The 18,073-nt window shown below is 46.4% G+C and overlaps 1 protein-coding gene and 1 pseudogene across 2 annotated transcripts in view; one reads left to right on the top strand and one right to left on the bottom strand.

Moving 5' to 3' along the window:
• Positions 1–18,073, bottom strand: part of B3glct (beta 3-glucosyltransferase) — an 84,728-nt gene that overhangs the window by 48,969 nt on the left and 17,686 nt on the right. For both annotated transcript variants that reach the window (XM_085685236.2, XM_048419062.3), the window contains exons 3-4: positions 11,806–11,845; positions 4,097–4,206 (exon numbers count right to left, since the gene is read on the bottom strand). In XM_085685236.2, the coding sequence (XP_085541362.2) occupies positions 4,097–4,206; positions 11,806–11,845 (150 nt within the window). The remainder of the gene's footprint in view (positions 1–4,096; positions 4,207–11,805; positions 11,846–18,073) is intronic.
• Positions 6,069–11,376, top strand: LOC125390374 (large ribosomal subunit protein uL2 pseudogene; annotated as a pseudogene).

Genomic DNA, 18,073 nt, shown 5'->3' with positions numbered 1-18,073 from the left:
TGGGCTGGAGAGATGACTCGGCCATTAAGTACACTGGTTGCTCTTGCAGAAGACCCGGGTTTGGTTCCCAGCACCCAAATGGGGGCTCACAACCATCTGTAACTCCAGTTTCCAGGGACCTGACCACCTCTTCTGGCCTCTTCATTGTGTGTAACTGGTGCACAGGCAGACATGTAGACAAAATACTCATACACATCAAGTAAAAGAAATGAGTCCTTTTACAATTGCTTTGAACAGAAAAGAAACACCTATTACAACAGAAAGGAACACAACCCAGAGAAGAGAATGAATCTGGGGAAGTCAGAGCAACCCACACAAACACCGCTTGGTTCTAAGTAATCAATCTCTGCTTTCAAAGTCTGCGGAAGAGAAAGATAAACAGGTAGCAAGCAATAGCACACACTGGGAAGAATCCAACGGGTTTGGACATGATACAGACGCAGGGCCAGGATGGAGGGACTCACAGCCGTGGGGCAAGCTGGACAGAGAATCCAGCCATGGTGGCACCTGCTTGTAATCACAGGACCACCATACCACCAATGTGTGCACATTTGTGATTACGTGCACGCGAGTGCAGCTACCCTCTGGGGCCAGAAGATGGCATCAGATCCCCCTGAAGCTGGAGTTGTTAAAAAATGCTTGTTATTCAAGCAGGAGGACCTGACTTTGGGTCCACAGCATCCAAATAAAAGCTGGGCATGTATGGCAGGATGCATCTAAAACCCCAAGGCCAGGAAGAAGGCTAGGAATGAGTGGATTCTGAGGCTAATGCAGTTAGTTTAGCCTTCTTTGGCCTAATGGATAAGTTCCAGGCCAGTGAGCGATCCTGTTTCAAAAAAGAAAGAAAGGAAAGAAGGGAGGGAAGGAGGGAGGAAGGGAGGTTGGGAGGGAAGAAGGGAAGAAGGCAGGGTGGGAGGGAATCTTGCTTAAGATTTGCACAAAGGTTGTCTACTGGCATACACACATACACAGGCCCATATGTACATACATGCACACACATACACACACATATACACACACCTACATGTATGCACACATATACCCATATATACACATATATGATGTGGGATTCCCCTCTATATGCTATGAACATGTTTTATTACCCAGTGGTAATAAATAAATAAATAAATAAATAAATAAATAAAAGCTGCTTTGGCTTATGACAGGGCAAAATAGAACTAGGCAGGAAAACCAAATTGAATGCAGGGAGAAAGAAGGCAGAGTCAGACCAACTGCCCAAGAAGCAAGATGTAAGGCAACAAACCATGAGCCTCACGGTAAAATTTAAAATAGAGAAATGGGTTAATTTAAGATATAAGAGCTAGCTAGGAATACACTTGAGCCGTTGACCAAACAATGCTGTAATTAATATAGTTTTGTGTGATTATTCAGGTCTGGGTGGCCAGGAAATGAAAGCACAGTCTCCATTTACATAATATATACAGACATACACATATGTACACACACCTATATATACAAACACATATATACACAAACATATATACACACATATACACACAAACATACACACATATATGCACATACCTATATATACATACACATATATACACACATATATACACACATATACACATACTCACTCGCACACACACAGGAACTATTGAAGGTCACCACTGTTCTGCTAAATCCACTCCTTCTCTTCAGAGGAGCTGGGAGTGAAGCTCAGCAGTAGAGCAGGTATGTGTCCCGTGTGCAGGAAGCTAATGCTCAACTCCCAGAAACAAAACAAAACTACTGGAGACACAAAGGGGCACACATTCTCCATTCCTAATCACAACTACTGGGCCTCGCTTTGGTGGGAGTCTCAAACCACCCTCTCCCAGAGCCTAGAATCAGTGTTAAGTATCCAGTAACCAAGGCCCCAAAGGAAACAGGCACAGCCACTCCCAAACAGCACTTTCCATATATGCATGTGTATATATACCATATATATATACACCATACATGTGTGTGTATATATATATGGCATAAAGGAGGAACATTTTACAATTTCTATTGCTTCCCATCAACAAATACCCAGAGGTCTCATCACCATGAGCCTAGTCCGAGGAGCATTGCCCTGCTACAAAGTGCCAAGGAGACTGCCAGATGCACATGTGCGCACATACACACATGCACCCACGGACATGCACACACATCAGGACAAGAAGAGAAATAACAAAAGGGTGGGGTGAACGTACAGAAGAGAAAAATACAGAGTGAATTCAACCACCTAGGCTTGTCTGGCACAGCCTAATGTTTGACAGCCACATGATTGACAAGAACCATAGCACCATTTAAACAGAGAATGATCAGATAAACACATGAAACTGCTTCTATGACGGGGAAGGTAAAGTGTGCCCGTGGTTCCCATGAGAGTAAGCGATTCAGTCTCGGTGTGTCTGAAGTCATCACTAACTACACAAGGTCTCACTGGGGAAGCTCACTCAGGCCATGGTTGCCTGAACCCAAGAGTGATTATTCAGGCCACAAGTGTCCTCTTCTCCCTGTGGTACCCTACACTACATCTCAGCAGCTCCTCCAGTAGAGCAGAGTGGGGCAGACCAAGATAAGAAGCAAGAGAGAGCACAGATGGGAAGTCTTGAGGGCCAAAGCAACAATGCAGACAGAGGACTTGGAGGGGTGTGTACATGTGTGCCTGCATGCACGCATGCATGCATGTGTGTTTCAGGGCTTCTTAAAGAAGAAAATGTCTGCCAGACATGTTGATACATGCCTTTAATCCCAGCAGTCGGGAGGCAGGGGTGTGCAGATTTCTGTGAGTTCAAGACCAGCCTGATCCACATAACAAGTTCCAAGTCAACCATGGCTACATAGTGAGACCCTGTCTCAAGGCAGGAAGAAGGAGAAAAGATAGAAGGAGGAAGAGAAGAAGGAAGAGAGGAAAATGAAGAAGGGGATGAGGTGGGAGATGGAGGAGTAAGGGGAGGAAGAAGGAGAGGAAGAGAAGGAAGTAGGAAAGGAATAGGGGAAAGAAGAGGAGAGAGAGAAAGAAGAAAGCATCCAGAGACAGGACATCAGACTTCCTTATCTTCTGTCTCAGCTCCCCAGGGTCAACTCTGGTTGAAAATACATGAAAAATACCATACATAACTGTCAGCCTTAAAACTGTGTGATATTCTGATACATACAGTAAAATATTGTGTTGTCTCAATGCCCTGCCAGACACCCATCAGGTGTCCAGTACATCCTCACAGTCTATGCTCACCCTGGAGACTATCAGTCACGTGATACAGAGCTGACTACTGTCATTCAAGGGCCCCCTGGTCCTCGTCCAAAGCATCATAGGCAACGGGCAGACAGCTCCATTACAACATACTGTTCGAACTACTCTGCTTTTAGACACTGCTAATCTCTTATTGTGCTTAGTTTATAAATTAATTTTACCTTAGGTAATAAAGGGGTGTGTGTTTGTGTGTGTGTGTGTGTGTGTGTGTGTGTGTGTGTGTGTGTGTAAAACATGGAAAATAAAATCTGGGTTTGTCTGTGGCTTCAGATACCCACGAGGAGGCTTGAACTGTGTCCTCACCAAACAAAGGAAATGACCTACAAGAAGGTAGAGCTTGTTCAAAACACCTACATTATTCAGAAGAACCTGAGATTCAGTTCACACGTCTTTTAAATGTCATTAAAATGTAGCTGTGTGTGTATATTTTTCTCTCCATAATCCTGGGGTATTACACTATAAATCAGATCAAAGGTTCAATTAATAGCATCCAATTAAAAAACCACAGAGGAGGAGACTCATAGAGGGAGCGCTACAGTAAGATTAATGAAAATGTTATTTCAACATGAAATTGCCTTAGAACTTATTGCTGAAAAGTTTGCATGTTAATTACCTCTATGTCTTCCATGACAAAGCCATGGTAGTCCTATAGAATTACAGACCTCTTATAATTAAGTATACACATACCATGAGAGAACATTTTCAGCAATATTCAACATGAGATTGGTACAATGAGTCCAAAGGGTTGTTCTCATCCAAATAAAATTGATTTTCTACAGATTCAGGAAAACCTAACTATCTCAATGCATACATAATGACCCCTATGTACCCCGGATCTTCTCTGCATACCTGTGTCAGATTTGCAGCCTGCTTTAAGATGCTCCTTTTCAGCTCTTCTGCTCTCTTGGCGTGAAAAGAATTACTTTGACTCTGGATGACAAACACAATTTCTTTTAAGTCTAAAATAAACAAACAAAAAGTTCTCAAGTTATTTCTTTTCAATCTTGATTAAAATGAACTTGAACGTAAGTGTAAGAGTACAGTTTAAGCATAAAAGCAACCAACTCTGACGAAAAAATTCTATACTTTTTACATTTTTACGTGTAGAGGTCTTTTGAATGCATGTGTGTATGTGTCCCATGTGCATGCAGTGCCCATAGAGGCCAGAAGGGGGCATCAGATATCCTGCAACAGGAGTTACAGCAGCTGTGAGCTGCCCAGTGGGTGCTGAAAACTGAACCCAGGTCTTCTGCGAGGGCAGCCAGTGAGTCATTTCCCTAGTCCTGGAAACCTTTCATTTATATAACTCTAGAACCAAAATCTTCTCTACTTTTTAAGGCAATATCCGAAACCTCCTTCCTTCAAGTGTCAAACAAACTAGCTCACTGCATTAGATGGAGGCTTAGGGAACAAATAACAACTCTGGATCTGCCAAACAAACCTGCCACACCCACCCTGCCACCCAGGGACCTTCCAGTGGTCCCAACACAACCCTACACTGTGCTATAGCATGAACTTTATCCCTCCAAAAGGCACATGCTGAGTTCTAGACTTCACAAGATGATCCCATTTGGCATTGGGTGTTCAAGAATCATCAGGCCAAACTGCAGCTCCTTACCCAGTATGACTCTGTCCTTACAGAGGAGGGGGAAGGGACACTCACACTGCAGGGGAAAGATGGTGTGAAAACAAAGACAGGGTTATCTGTAAGCCAAGAAAGAACCTGGAGAAGATCTTTGTCCACAGCCCTCAGGAGCCAACATGCAGGCAGCTTCACTGCGGATTTAGCCTCCAAAATTCTGAGATAACAAACTATTTTGTTATATGACAAAAGACAGACACAGGCAATTTATAGAAAGCAGAAGTTTCCTTTGGCTCAAGTTTTGGTGGTCCCCACACATGCTCACTTGGCCTTGTTGATTTTGAGACGGCAGCACGGTGTGTCATGGAAGGGAATGTGGGGTGTGTGGTGCCCGTTGGGATTCAAATTTGGAATGTCCCTCACAGGCTCATTCTGAAAGTTTGGGCCCATCTGCCACAGCTACTGTAAGAGACTGTGGAACCTTCATTTCCATGTGGAGCCTCCTGCAGAAGTAGGTCACTAGGGAGAGCCTTTGACATCCCCATTCCTGGTTCCTGGCTCACACTCTGCTTCCAGATTGGCTGTGACCTGCACAGTTCCAGCACTGTGGACTTTCCCACCTGACTAAAACGCTCTGAAATCTGGAGCCCAGATAAATCTTCCCTCCTATAAGCCATTTCTGCCAGGGACTGTGGTCGCAGGGGCACAAAACAACGAACACTGGGCCTATTTACCTCACAGAAGCCCAGGAAACAGAGAGAGCCATGAAGAAGCCAGGATCCCAATATCCCCTTCAAGGACATTGCCCAGTCACTTGGCTTCTCCCCTCTTCAAGGCATCACCAATTCCAAGTGGTGCTGTGGGCTGGCAACCAAGCCTTCAATATACAGCTTTTGCAAGAACACGTCATATTTAAACTACAGCAGCCTTGGCAAACTAATACGCAATATGTAAGAATGTTCTGGGCGGCCTTTTACTGTGCTATTGAAAAGTGGCGGTCTACATCCCGTCAGGTCACAAGGATTTTCAAATAAGCAAGGCAATAATCCCTACCCTCATTCGCAAGGCACCTAGCCAAGACTGAGTGCTATCTCCAGGAAACTAGCCACGACCAACCCACAGAAACAGGGGCTGGTGGCAGGCACCACACAGGAGAGCATGGCACAGGGAATGCTGAGCGCGCTGAGCACGGCGCACGCTGAGCACTGCGCATGCACAGCATGCTGACAGCATTGCACGATGACGGCGCACAGCACGCTGACGGCAGGACTCAGCACGTTCAGCCTTTACAACAGTGAGCAGGGAGCAAGCCTCCAACTATCTCGGGGAAAGCCCCCAAAACCAATGGGGCTGCTCAGGTCACGTGTCACGGAGGTGGATGAGACCGCCTCAGATTCTGAACTTACAATGAAAAAACAAAGCCGAGACAACAGCACCAGGGTATGGCGAGATGTCACTTGTGGCCTTCAGCCTGGTTTATGGCAAACCGATTTGAGGACCTTCCTCCCACCAGAAGCCTCCATCTTCAACATTTCAGCTCAAGGATGCTAATTGGACTTTAATTGTATTCTATTATGTTTTATTGTTTCATTTGGTTCTGGAGTTCCATTCATTTATTTATTTGTCTAAATAGTCACACAACTGAAAGTTCCACAGTGAGCCATCTAGGTCCTAAAAATAACCAGAAATGCTCTTTGGCTAAATAAAACTCAATAAAAACTTTAAAAGGAAATTCTGGACAACCTACTGAATATGGCCAACCTCCTTTCCCGGTTGGTATGAATGGGAACAGTCCACAGATATACTCTTATTTTAAGCTGGCTTCCTGGCTCCATACACTGAGCACAGGGTAAGGTTTAAAGGGGCATCTCCCGTCTCAGGCAAACACTACCTGTGAGCGGCTCACCCTGAAGCACTGATATAAACCAGTGTTTCTCAACCTTCCCTGACGCTGCAACCCTTTAGCTCGTGCTGTGGTGAGTCCCAACCATAAAATTACGTCTTTGCTACTTCATAACTTTAATGTTGCTGCTGTCATGAATTGCAATGTAATTACCTAATATGAAGGGTATCTGCTATGAGATCTCTGTGAGTGGGTCATTTTGCCCCCACAGGGGTCGCGACCCAAACACGAAATAGAGGCTAGAGATGGCCCAGTGGTTAAGAGCACTTACCACTCTTGCAGAGCTAGGGTTCCGTTCTCAGCACCCACACAGAAGCTCAAAAATATCTGTAACTCTAGCTGTGAGGGATTGGGCCCCTCTTCTGGCCTCTGGAGGTACTAAACACACATGGTGCACAAATACACAGACAGGCAAAACATTCATAAACATAAAATAAATAATTTAAAATAAGTTAAAAATACTAAAAAAGGGAATGGAATAAATAAGCCTAGGAGATAGATATGCTTTCAAATTTTAACTAAATTGAAGATGTATTTTCCTTCTTTTTCTTTTTTTTTTTTTTTTTGGTTTTTTGCTTTTTCAAGACAAAGTTTCTCTGTGGTTTTGGTGCCTATCCTGGAACTAGCTCTCATAGATCAGGCTGGTCTTAAACTCACAGAGCTCTGCCTGCCTCTGCCTCCCGAGTGCTGGGATTAAAGGAGTGTGCCACCATCGCCCTGCAAAGATGTATTTTTCTTAGTGACTCAGAATCCCACCCTTTGAGTCACCCTTAAGAAAGCACGGGGAAAGAAAAAAAATGGAAGCGACCTGACTATCCTCCGGCAATATAAATAAATCAGAATACTATACAGCAATAAAAATTGATTAGCATGGTCTAATTAACTACTACTAATTAATTAAAACAGTAGCTAAGACAACACGTATAAATCAAGATACTGTAGATAAATCTCATAGGTAGAATGCTGTAATACTGACAAGACACAAAAAGAGGAGGAAAAAACTGTATAAATCAGTAATTTACAAAACAGAGCAGAAATATCCATCGAGTAGACAACACTGCTCTGATTTACTCCATTGCTGTGATAGACACCACAACTAAAGACAACCTGCAGAGGAAAGGGTTGATTTGATTGACAGTTACAGACCAGTGTCCAGGGAAGCCAAGGCAGGAACTCAAGGCAGGAGCTGATAGAGAGACCATGGAGGGATGCTGCTTAGTGGGTTGCTCTCCCTAGCCTGTTCGAGCTGGTTTCTTATGCAGTCCAGGTCCACCTGCCTAAGCATGGCACTGCCCACAGTGGGCAAGGCATTCCTCCACCAGTTAGGAGTCAAGAAAAAGCCCCACGTGCCCATGAGCCAAACTGATGAAGGCAATTTCTCAATTGATGTTTATTCTCTCTGTTTGTGCAAAGTTTATAATAAAAACTACCCAGTATTGTGGAGGCCCCAAAATGTGAGCCTCTGTCCACCTTGTCTGAAGGTCAGAGAGTTTGGGATTGTTCAAAATTGTTGACAACAACCAGGGCTAGACATCCTGACCCAGGATGGGGTTACTTGGTTCTTCTGACATTAAGATGGCAAACACAGGTTAGATCCACTCTACCCTGACAGATGGTCAGGATAGGTACTTCTGCTCCTTCTTTTGTAACAGGAGGTTTAACCTGAGGAATGGCTGCCTTCAGTGTCTAGGGTGGCTTCACTGCTTCAACAACAGAATGCTAATGACTTGATGTCTCAAAGTGTTGAAGTAATTAACTGTTTGAGTTGTCCTTTGTACCATGTTAAAGAAGTCTTTTGTTGACTTCTTCCCCCTTTTGTATTAGGGTATAAAAGTGTATGAAAAATTAAACAGGGGCAACTTCGGTATTCACTGGAACGCCCTCGCGATACTATCCTATGGTTTCTGTCTTATTATTTTTACTCGCATTTTCGTATTCTTTACTGATTTTTCTGATCTCCATGCCTTTACCCTGGCAAGTGATATTTTGTCAAGCTGGTTCCCAACACAGTATACACACTATGCCTATGTCACGTAAAAGTGTCAAAGCTTCCACGAGCAATAAACATAACTCGTGATATGGACTCTCAGTAATGTTCTACTTCTTAACCTGAGCTGTGGATACACAGGCATTCCTTGCATTAACCCTCATAGCGCCTCCTAAATTCAGATTGTTTCCTAATGAACTCTTTATTGCAGGAATCCACCTGTCAAAAGGCTAATCCTCTGCTCACCATAGCAAGCAAGACCTGCTGTCTCCGCCCGAGGAGCAAAGCTCCCATGGTTCTCACTAAGACAACAGATCCTCAACACCGGGAAAAGACTACTGCAGAAAATCAAAAGTAAACTCTTCCCCTCTCAGGCATCTTCATCATGTTAGTGGTGTTCGCCCCTTGCTTCTTCACATAGCTGGGATCACACTGGCCCTTCCTTTTCTGTGGACTACAATCACGTAGGCTACACACTCCATCTGCAGACATCATCAGTAACCTGCTCAGAGGCAGTGTGGACGCATCAGAGCCCAGGCCAGTACCAGGACCTGGGAACACCGAACTGGATAGAGAGTCTGAGGCAACCATGGGGTGATGTGGGAACAGGGCAGGCAGTGGGGCTGCTCACAGAGGAGCTGCTGGATTTCTTTGGAAGGGAGGACAGTAGCGGAGAAAGAAGTGGGGTTACCCCAGAGCCCACAGCCGACCCTATCTCTGTAGCTTCTCCATGGAAGCATTCTGTACAAAGACTTATGGCACCCAGGTGATGAAATCAGAGGGTGAGTGGGCTCAGCCAAGGCAGATCGTGAGGGATTTATACACAGGCCAAGACGCTTGGACTATAGACTAACTGCCTTCAAAGTAGAAATGGTACCAGGAGTCAAATAAGACCGGAGGCATCAAGGCCTTTCCACAGAGGGGACTAGAGGAACTGTCCTGGGGACAAGATCCATTTGGTAGAGTTCCCTGGGTCTGGGTGGTAAGGCTGAAGGGAGGATACTGAATGGCAGATTACTGGTGTGCTCCTTGTCCCAACCCACTCCAGAGAAGAACCAGATTAATCTAGTTTGCGGCAGCAAAGAGTGCACAGGTTTACAAGTCTGCTGTTCTTTACACCTGAAATAAGAAAAGTTTTCTACGTGTGACCTCAGTGTTCCCTCTGGAGTCACACTCCAGCTGAGGCCAGAGCTCAAAGTGGACCTCCAAAGACTTCTCGGGCTGGGCGGTGGTGGCGCACACCTTTAATCCCAGCACGTGGGAGGCAGAGGCAGGCGGATCTCTGTGAGTTCAAGGTCAGCCTGGTCTACAGAGTGATTCCAGGACAGGCTCCAAAGCTACAGAGAAACCTTGTCTCGAAAAAAAACAAAACCAAAACCAAAACCAAAAAAAAAAAAAACCAAAAAAAAAAAAAGCCTTCTCGGGCATATTACCCAGTCACCTGACCCTGCTGCCTGGGGACAAAGCTGTGAGGAGTGGATCCCCTTTTCCCTGTACACTGTGGCCACTGTTTTCTCAACTCACTACGCTCTGCCTTCAGCAGACATGCTCAAGGTTCGCAATAACCGACAGGGCTCCTCCTCCGGGAAGGAGCAATAAATGGGTGGACAGGAAGTACTTTACTCGTATCAGAAGTCATACGCCACTCTGAAAAGAGGCCTCCCAAGGTCTCCATGATGACAAGCTTTAGGCTAGTCACAAACAACAGCATATACCTCCTAAGTATCATCAACAAGGGCAAGTTTGCTTTGCTAGACTCTAATTTCCAACAAATTCACATAAATACAGGCTTTAAACATTCCTTGAAGGGGACGGGGATGGCGCACACTCTCAATCCCAGCACTCAGGAAGCAGAAACAAACGAATCTTTGTGAGTTCAGGGACAGCCAGAACTACACAGTGAGCCCATATCTTTTTTTTTTTTTTAATCCCTCTTTTCTGCTGTGCTTGCTGGCAGACTCATCACCGGGAGCCATGTAATCCCAGGACAGAGGAAAGACACCGGTTCTGTGTTCCACACACATAAGGGCACCGTGTGCCCGCGTGCTGTGGATTTTGCTGGGAGGCTCGGCAACATTAAGGGCACTGTAAAGCATATCGTTCGTGATCCTGGCTGTCGCACGGCTTCCCTCATGAAAGCGGTCTTTCATGATCCCTACAGATCTAAGAAGCAGATCGAGCTGCGCATGGCTGCAAAGGGAATCCCCACTGGACACTTAGTGTACTGCAGCAATGTTTGCCTGCGGGCACCATGCCTGAGGGTACCTATTGTGTGCTGTTTGAGGGACAAGCCTGGGACAGGGTCAAGTTGGCACGAGCCTCCAGGAACTATGCCACAGTAATCTCCTACAGCCCACAGACTAAGAAGACCCACATGAAGCTGCCTTCAGGGTCTGAGGTCATGTCGATAGAGCTGTTGTTGGTGTGTCGTCCAGTGGCGGCACAACTGACAAACCTATCTTAAAGGCTGGCAGTGCCTACCACAAGTACACAGCCAAGAGGAAATTCTGGCCACAGGTACGGGATGTGGCCATGAATCCTGTGGCGCAGCCGTCGGAGGTGGGAACCGCCAGCACATTGGCAAACCCTTCACTCTCCAAAGAGATACCCCTGCTGGGTGCAAAGTGGGTCCTGTTGCTGCTGGCCAGACTGGATGATGACAGCAAAACAAAACTGTACAGGAGAAGAACTAGAGCTCAGGAGCTGATGAAGTGTGTCCTTTGGTTAATAAAAAAAAAATCTTTCTTAGAGATGATTCAGAGGAGTAAGGGCAGGCTGAGCAAGTACAGGGCTTCAGTCTGGATCCCCAGAACCCACTTAAAAACGAGACTCATTAGGCAGAGACAGAAAAGCCTGGGGCCAACATAGCCAACTAGGCTTACCCAATCAGTGGAGTTACCAGTTCAGGGAGAGACCCTGTTCCAGTACATAAAAAGGAGAGCAAATGAGAAAGACACAAGATGGCCTCCATCATATGCACACACACATACATGTGCATACACATGTGCACCCATACACATGCAAATATACATATGCATGCTCACCACACCACACATATGTAAAAAGAACAAAAGTTCGTCACTTACCTATGTCATGCTTCCTTGATAGACTATTCTTCTCCAAATCCTGGGTTTAAAATGAAAGAAGCAAAGATGAATTCCATCATTCAACTGAACTAGCAACATGGTGAATAAAGATGAATAATCTGGATTAACACGGGGTGACAAGACTTGAGGATGGAGCTAAATGCTTCCCTAAAGTAAGGAGACTAGGTAGAAGGGGGCAAAGCAGTAACCATGAGCACCTGCATTGCTCTAGAAGTTCTACAACAAGGTTGTGCCTTTGATTGCTTTATCTTTATTTTATATGTGTGAGTGCTTGCACATAGGTATGTGCACCGTGTGTGCAGTACCCACTGGGCCCAGTAGATGCATTAAGATCCCCTAGAATTGAATTACAGATGCTCATGAGCTACCATGCAAGTGCTGAGAATCAAAGCCAGATTCTCTGCAAGAGCAGTCAGTGCTCTTAGCCCCTGAGCCATCTCTCCAGCATGGGCTGTGTTCTTTGCATGTGATCTTAGGCAAGTCATTTATTTGGATTAAAAAACTTATTCCTCCTGTATAAAATTACATTTTGTGAAAAGTTAATTCTAAAGACCTTGTCAACTCCAAAATGCTTTATGAATACCAGATGTAGTCCAAATGGGGGACAGGCTCGCCTCAGGATGGAAAGGGCTCCCCCAGCTATTATCTTTTATTTTTAGTGGGTGCTGAGAATTGAACCCAGGTCTTCTGGAAGAGCAGCCAGTGCTCTAAGCCCCTGAGCCATCCCTCCACCCCCCCCCCAGCTATTATCTTTATCTGTGGAGCTCAGTCATCATGTATGGAGGTTGGAATGAGAATGGTCACCATAGGCTCACATATTTGAAAGCCTGGCCCCCGGTTGGGTGGAACTGCTGGGAAGATGACAAGAGGTTGGCCTTGTTGGAAGAAGTGTGTCACTGTGGATGGCCTTGCAGGGTTCAAAAATCCTGCCTATGTCTCTCTGACTTGTGCTTGTGGACCGGAAGTGAACTCACAGCTACTGCTCCACCACCATGCTGTAACATGAGGGGCTGGCTTGTTGGGGTTTCTGTCCTGCCCAGTACCCCACAGCCAGCAATTCCCAAAGAAAATAGCACAGAATCTACATTAGGTTATAAACTGATTGGCCCATTAGGTCAGGCTACTTATTAGTTCTTATGACTTATCTTAACCCATTATTCTAATCTATTTTAGCCATACGGGTCAGTACCTTTCTCAGCTGGGCAAGTTACATGCTGCCTCTTCAGTGGTCTGCGCAGAAGTGGCAGAGGGACTTCCTCCTTCCTGGAATATTCCTGTTCTCATCGCCCCGCCTCTACTTCCTGTCTGGTTGACCCACCTATACTTCCTGCCTGGCCAAACATGATTGACAGAATACAGATAATTCTCCTGCACCACCACGCCAGCCTGACTGCGGCTGTGCTAGCCACCACGATGGTCAAGGACTCTGGAACCGTGAGTCCCAAATAAAATGCTTTCCTTCATAAGCTGCCTCGATCATGGCGTTTTGTCATCGCATAGAGAAGTATCTAAGACACAATGTCATAAAGAATGTTAATACATGGGGCTGGAGAGATGGCTCAGGGGTTAGGCACACTCACTCTTCTTCCAGAAGACCCAGGTTCAATTCCCAGCACCCACATGGCAGCTCACAGCTGTCTGTAATGCCAGCTCACACAGACATACTTCCAGGCAAAATACCAATGCACACTGAATAAAAATAGTCATCTTTAAAAGACCGTTAACATGGTCTTTCTTGTCTGAGAAGCACCCCTAAGGTCCCCAAAGAGCCTTGGCGGACAGATGGCCACTGCTACAGCTTGAACGTGTCTCTCAAAATGTGTGGAAAATGACATCCCAGGCCAGGCGTGGCGGCACACAAACTTTAGACCCAGCACTAGGGAGGCAGAGGCAGACAGATCTCTGAATTCAAAGACAGCCTGGTCTACAGAGTGAGTCCCAGGACAGCTAGGGCTATAGAGAGAAACCCTGTCTCAAGGAGGAGAAAAAGAAAAGAAAGAAAAGAAAAGGCCATCCCAGAGTCTAGAGAGATGATTCAATTATTAAGAGCATTTGCTGTTCTTGCAGAGGACCCAGGTTCAGTTCCCAGTACCCACGTGGCAGCTCACAATTATCTGTTCAGTCCAGTTTCAAGGGACTTGATGTCCTTGTCTGGACGTCATGGGCACTGCAAGCACACACCACACACACATACAGACATTCGTACACATGAATGAAGGAAGGAAAGAAAGAGAGGGGGAGGGAGGGAGGAAGGAAGGGAAGAAAGGGAGGGGAGGAGAAGGAGGAGAGGAGAGGAGGGGGAGGGGAGGAGGAGAGAAGAGGAGGGGAGGGGAGGGGAGGAGAGAAGAAGGGAGGGGAGGAGGAGAGGAGGGGAGGAAGAGAGGAGGGGAGAGGAAGGGAGGGGAAGGGGAGAGGAGGGAGGGGAGAGGAGGGAAGGGAGAGGAGGAGAGGGGAGGGGAGGGGAGAGGAAGGGAGGAGAGAAAAAGGGAAGGGAAGGGGAGAGGAGGAGGAGGGTAGAGGAGGGGAGGGGAGAGGAAGGGAGAGGAAGGGAGGGGAGGAGAGAAGAAGGGAGGGGAGGAGGAGAGGAGGGGAGGAAGAGAGGAAGGGAGAGGAAGGGAGGGGAAGGGGAGAGGAGGGAGGGGAGAGGAGGGGAAGGGAGAGGAGGAGAGGGGAGGGGAGGGGAGAGGAAGGGAGGAGAGAAAAAGGGAAGGGAAGGGGAGAGGAGGAGGAGGGTAGAGGAGGGGAGGGGAGAGGAAGGGAGAGGAAGGGAGGGGAAGGGGAGAGGAGGAGGAGGGGAGAAGAAGAGAGAGGAAGGGAGGGGAAGGGAGGAGAGGGGAGGGGGAAGGGAAGGGAAGAGAAGGGAAGGAAAGGAAAGGGAAGGGAGGAAATATCGTCCCCAACTCTACAGTGCTGAGGTGCAACCTTCACAAGGTAACGGACGCACCATGCTATTGGGGCAGTGAGTTCACTATCAAGCACGGATCTGTTATACATTCAAGTCCAGCCCTCTCTTTCTGTCAGGCACACCCGCCATGCCCTTCTGCTTTCTGCTCCAGAGTGACCCCACACAAAAGGCCTCCACTCCTATACCTTGGACTCCCAGCCTGTAGAACTATAGGAAATAAGTGCCAGTTCTTTATAAAGCACCCAGTCTCAGGCATTTTGTTACCGTAACACGCAGTCACTAGAACTCCTGGGCACGAAAGGGCGCCTCAGGGCTGGTGAGCCCCACCACACAGATCCAGACATAGGCACAGAGATAACTTGATTCCGAGCCTGGGGAGCTCACTGGAGACCTCACGGCTTCTCTGACAACTCGCTGTGCCAACAGTTCAACCTGCCACCTCCACCACCTTCCCTTCAGACGAGGACAACGTTTTCTTCCGAAGAGTTCGTTTTTTCATCTTTGGCAGCTCTACACTGTAATCACAGCAATTAGCCATAACCAATATCCCTCGATTTTCCTACGGGCTGAAATAAGAAACACGGTTGTGAGCCTTGTCCAACAAAGCTCAGGCAAAGCCACAAAGAGGAAGGTCCTCAAAGGATGCCAAAGGGTCTGTGGGACGAGGCAGCGACAGAGCTGGAGGCAGGGATGTGGCTTGATGGGTTGCATCTTACGAAACTGTCCTTGCCCCGAGAGCAGAAGGGCCGCATGAGTAGAGACTATGCCACCGCTGGACACGGCTCTGTCGGACCCCAGGACAAACGACCACTAAATCCTGATGAAACAATTAACTTTGGAAGAAACCTCTAAGACTGGAAAGTTCGACTCCTTCTCTGAAGGTGTTCTTTCAAGCCGGGTTAGCACGCCAAGCTGGCCTGCGCAGACACTAAGAGGTTGCACCTGATCAGGAGACCCTCCCACAGTGCAGCTGTGCCGGGCACAAGGCCACCAAAGGGTCCTACCAGGTCTGCTCCCTGTCCCCTGCCTAAGGAACCTGAGGTACCTGCTCCTTCTCATTAAAGCCCCAGAGCCAGCTGCTGTGTGGTTCGTGGGAAAACAGAACCTTTTCCTTCATCTAGATGAAGGAAAATCAGAGATGATTACAGCCAATTTTCCCCTCTTCCAAACGAGACAACCATTCCTCTCAGGACACAAAAAGGAACTTCCCAGGGTTCAATAATCCTTGGCCACAAACCCAGGATGAAGGTCTGGGTCTCCTTAGTCCCTTCTTCCCTGCAGCACCAGCCTGCAGGTCTTCAGAAAAACAATCAGTACAACACATATTTATGCATAACCGGAGTCAGCTCCCACACAGGGAGAGATGAAAACCAGCCAGACCCAGGGGCTCCAGTCAGCGTCCTTTCAACAGCCCTGGGCACCTGCTGGACTTGCAACCACGCATCTTTGCGACATCAAAGAAGACCGGCCCGGATCACGGATCTTCTTATTTGGTATTAAGCCCTGTAGCTAGGGGAATGATTAGCTTTCTCAAACAACCCAATGGGTAAACTGTAAAAATAAAATAGGAACCAAAATAGTCCTGAGTAATTTCCCCTTTGAGAAAGGAAATTGGGCTCAATGAAGGAACTGACAGAACATTTAAAACCCTGTCTTCCGCTTTTCCAAGGAGGAAGGCGCAGGGCTTGTTTCATGATCTCAGATGCTACAGGTTTCTGCCGCTATCATTATTAATCAAAAACATGCTTGCTTTAATTAATAAAAAATTAATAAATAATTAATAAAACATGCCGACCGCCAGACAAGAAAGAGACCTGTTATTAGCGCATCTGTACCGACTCAGACATGCCGACGAGACCAAGTCAGCCTTTCTACCGGGGCTTCATTGTCTCACGCCACAGAGGTTTGAACAGTGACGATTCAAATTTGTAAAGCTCAGTTTGCACATTTTTCACACAGGAGAGGCTCAGCAGTGAAGAACACTGGCTGCTCTCGCAGAGGACCAAGCTTTAGTTCCCAGCACCCACATGGCAGCTCCCAATCACCGGTAATTCCAGTACCAGGGTATCAGACACCCTCTTCTGGCCTCTACAGGCACCTGCACACATGTGGTGAAAATACATGCACATAGGCAAAACATTCGTACACATAAAAATAAAATTTAAAAATCATCTTAACGTTTTTAAGTATGCATAATTTCTAAATTCATTAAACAAAATTTTAATTCTCTGCTAATAACCCTTGCATAGCACATTAAACTCTCTAGGAGCAAGCCTCAATCCTGTCCAACACACACATTATAATTAAAATGGAGTACAGGCTGAAAATACAGAACTTAGAACATTTAACTTGAACTTCTAATAATCCCATGTCCTTGGTAAAATCGCATAATTGCTTTCAGGCTAAATTTCCTCTGTTAAACTGGGAATATCTATTTTTTTTTTTTTGCTTAGCAATACCAGCGCCATTGAGAAGATCAAATTAAATAAAATGTGTTCAAATGCTTTTATTAGGCCTAAAGAGTCCTAACATGATAAGAAATGATTAGCATCATTTCCCCTTTGGAGGGATCCCAGGGCACAGTTAGATAATGCTCTGTTGATCAAAGAAATATTCTATTCAAAAGACTTTACACCAATTGTGGAGTAAAATGTCAGCTCAATGGAGCCTTAATTACCATAACAAAATGAGTCGCAGGTTTTAAACATTGTTTCTTGCTCACCTATTAAACTAAGCCCAGGCAAAGCTCAAGTGGAGATTGTGTATGTGTGTGTGTGTGTGTGTGTGTGTGTGTGTGTGTGTGTGTGTGTGTATTTGAAATTCTCCAACATCATCAGTGATCAAAAATGGAGGCTCAGAGATTTTGGAAAAGTACGACCCACTCTGCCCAGCCCCAGGTCTGACTTCGGGTTTTGAGTGTCCAAGGAACCCAGCAGCTTGGTCGCAGGTGGAGTCCTTCATCTAGTCCTCAGGACGCTCCCCACAGGGCTCCATCTTCAAGGCACAGTGATCAGGTTTTGCACTTTCCCCAAGAATCCTTTCATAGACTGGAAGATGAAGCCACGGGGAGGATACCCTGAGACTGGGGCAAAACAAAGCTACCCAGGTAGGGCTCCTCGGAGATCTCTCTCTGTATCAAAAATCCTTTTTCCTAAAATGGTTGGAACTATTAAATCCTACTTTTCGAAACAAATCTGGGGCTGAGTACATGACTCCGTGGGCAAAGCACAGGCATGGTGCTTACAGAGCACAGGTCGCCAGAGGCCACAAAAGCTGGGGGTGCAGCACGGAGAGGAAAAGATAAACCATCCCCAGGGCAAGGTGACTAGTCAGACCAGCTGA

This window comes from Myodes glareolus, chromosome 2 (genome assembly GCF_982192425.1).
Source record: "Myodes glareolus chromosome 2, mMyoGla1.1, whole genome shotgun sequence".
Lineage (NCBI taxonomy): Eukaryota > Metazoa > Chordata > Mammalia > Rodentia > Cricetidae > Myodes > Myodes glareolus.
The sequence above is the reverse complement of the archived record's forward strand: the minus strand, read 5'-3'. Positions and strand labels throughout refer to the sequence as shown.